Raw genomic sequence first — 1,979 nt, forward strand, 5'->3', positions numbered from 1 at the left:
TGGGGAAATCATTTTGAGTTAGTGATGGACCACAAGCCATTAACATTTATTTTTGACCCAAAGAAGAAACTGCCAGAGATGGCAACAGCTAGAATAACTCGATATGGATTGACCTTAATGAGTTATCAGTATAGTATCAAGTACAGACCTACCAAAGATCATGCCAATTGTGATGTACTTTCCAGGCTGCCAGCGCCTACTAAACACAAGGAGGAGACCACTATTTATGACACAGTCCTCAAGGTCACGATGGAAGAAGCATTGTTAGATGCAGGACTAGTGGTCAGAGAAACGATGAAGGATCCGATTCTATCTCGTGTGTTTGCTTACACTATGGAGGGATGGCCAGCAAAACTAGACTGTACTAACGAAGAGATGAAAGAATTTCAGAAAAGGAAGACCGAACTATCTACGGAGCAAGGATGCTTGATCTGGGGAAATCGAGTGGTAATACCTGTGAAACTGAGGCAGTCAGTGTTAGACATGTTGCACTTGACTCACTCAGGGGTTAGCGGTATGAAGACAATTGCGAGGAGCTATGTTTGGTGGCCTAATCTTAATCAAGACTTGGAGAACATGGTAAAGACATGTGTGGACTGTAACAAGTTTGGTAGATCAGCACCAGCTTTAACAGACCATCCGTGGTGCCGACCCACTGGACCATACCAGCGCATCCACATGGACTTTGCAGGACTATTCCAGGGACACATGTGGTTACTTGTTCAGGACGCCTACTCTAAGTGGCCTGACATTGTTAAGATGAACTCAACGAAAACAGGAGCACTGATTACAGTTCTAAGACACATATTTGCTAGAACTGGGTTACCATGTGTCGTTGTATCAGACAACGGACCCCAGTTTACTTCAGATGAACTCAGAGTTTTCTTCAAGCAAAACGGAATAAGACACATTCCAACACCGACATACCACCCTAAATCTAATAGCATCGCAGAGAGACTGGTACAATCGTTCAAGAATTCTATGAAAAAGATGTGGAATGACTCTAAAGACTTGGACAAGAATCTCAATAATTTCTTGTTAACTTACAGGAACACTCCGCACGCAACCACAGGTCAGACACCAGCAATCATGATGTACAATCGGACATTAAGATCTAAGTTACACATGCTCACGCCACATGACAAGGAGAAAGTGGAAAACTTGCAAGCTGACAAACAACAACAAGTGTTGCAGAGCAATCCTAGAATATTTTGTCCAAAGCAGCCAGTACGTGTCCAGATTGATGGAAAAGAATGGAGACCAGCCACAGTAGTGCGAAGACTGGGCGAATCATCCAACACATATGATATTGAGCATGAAGGACGCATCATCAGGAAGCATGCTGATCACATTCAAAGCCTGAGAAGACCTATTATCTCTCTTCAACAAGGTAACGTATCTGACAAAGACCCTGTTTCAGTGAGAGGTGAGACAGTGAGTGAGCAGCAGGATGTTAGTCCGTTAGTTGAACCGGGTATAGTTGACCCTGATATTGAACTGCCAGATAATTTACGAGATAATAATGATGAACCTTCTGAGATTGATATTAGAGATGACGTTATTGCTAGACAGCAAACTGATGATGAAAATGTTAATGTTAGAAGAGCAAATCTGAGAGATGTACCTCGGGTAAATTACAAAATGTTAAACAGATATGGCAAGTAAGCAACGTGATATTTCAATAACCAGTCACGATGACCAGTTTTTAAGAAATTGTTTTTTTAAATTAAATTATAACTTTTATACAGTAATCCAAGTTTATAATTAGCCGGGAGCACTAAGTTTGTTTTTAGATCACTCTAGTTCTGACAGGAAAACACGAAATTTTTGATTTGGCGCCTCACAGAAAGTTGTTTGCCGGCCGAACTGATAATCTATGTGCAGTGCGGCGCGGCGTTAGCATTTAATAAATGCGCGTTTTCAGGAACGAGACGCATTTTAACATGTGCTTTCCGATCTAACGAGAGAGAGAGCTGTTA

The 1,979-nt window shown here is 41.7% G+C and overlaps 1 protein-coding gene across 1 annotated transcript; it reads left to right on the forward strand.

Annotated features, from left to right (window-relative positions):
• Nucleotides 1–249: 249 nt before the first annotated feature.
• LOC134820158 (uncharacterized protein K02A2.6-like) lies at nt 250–1,665 on the forward strand. The gene has a single exon (XM_063830380.1). The coding sequence runs from the start codon at nt 250–252 to the stop codon at nt 1,663–1,665; it is 1,416 nt and encodes a 471-aa protein (XP_063686450.1).
• Nucleotides 1,666–1,979: the final 314 nt, after the last annotated feature.

This window comes from Bolinopsis microptera, chromosome 8 (genome assembly GCF_026151205.1).
Source record: "Bolinopsis microptera isolate Bmic1 chromosome 8, MBARI_Bmic_1.0, whole genome shotgun sequence".
NCBI lineage: Eukaryota > Metazoa > Ctenophora > Tentaculata > Lobata > Bolinopsidae > Bolinopsis > Bolinopsis microptera.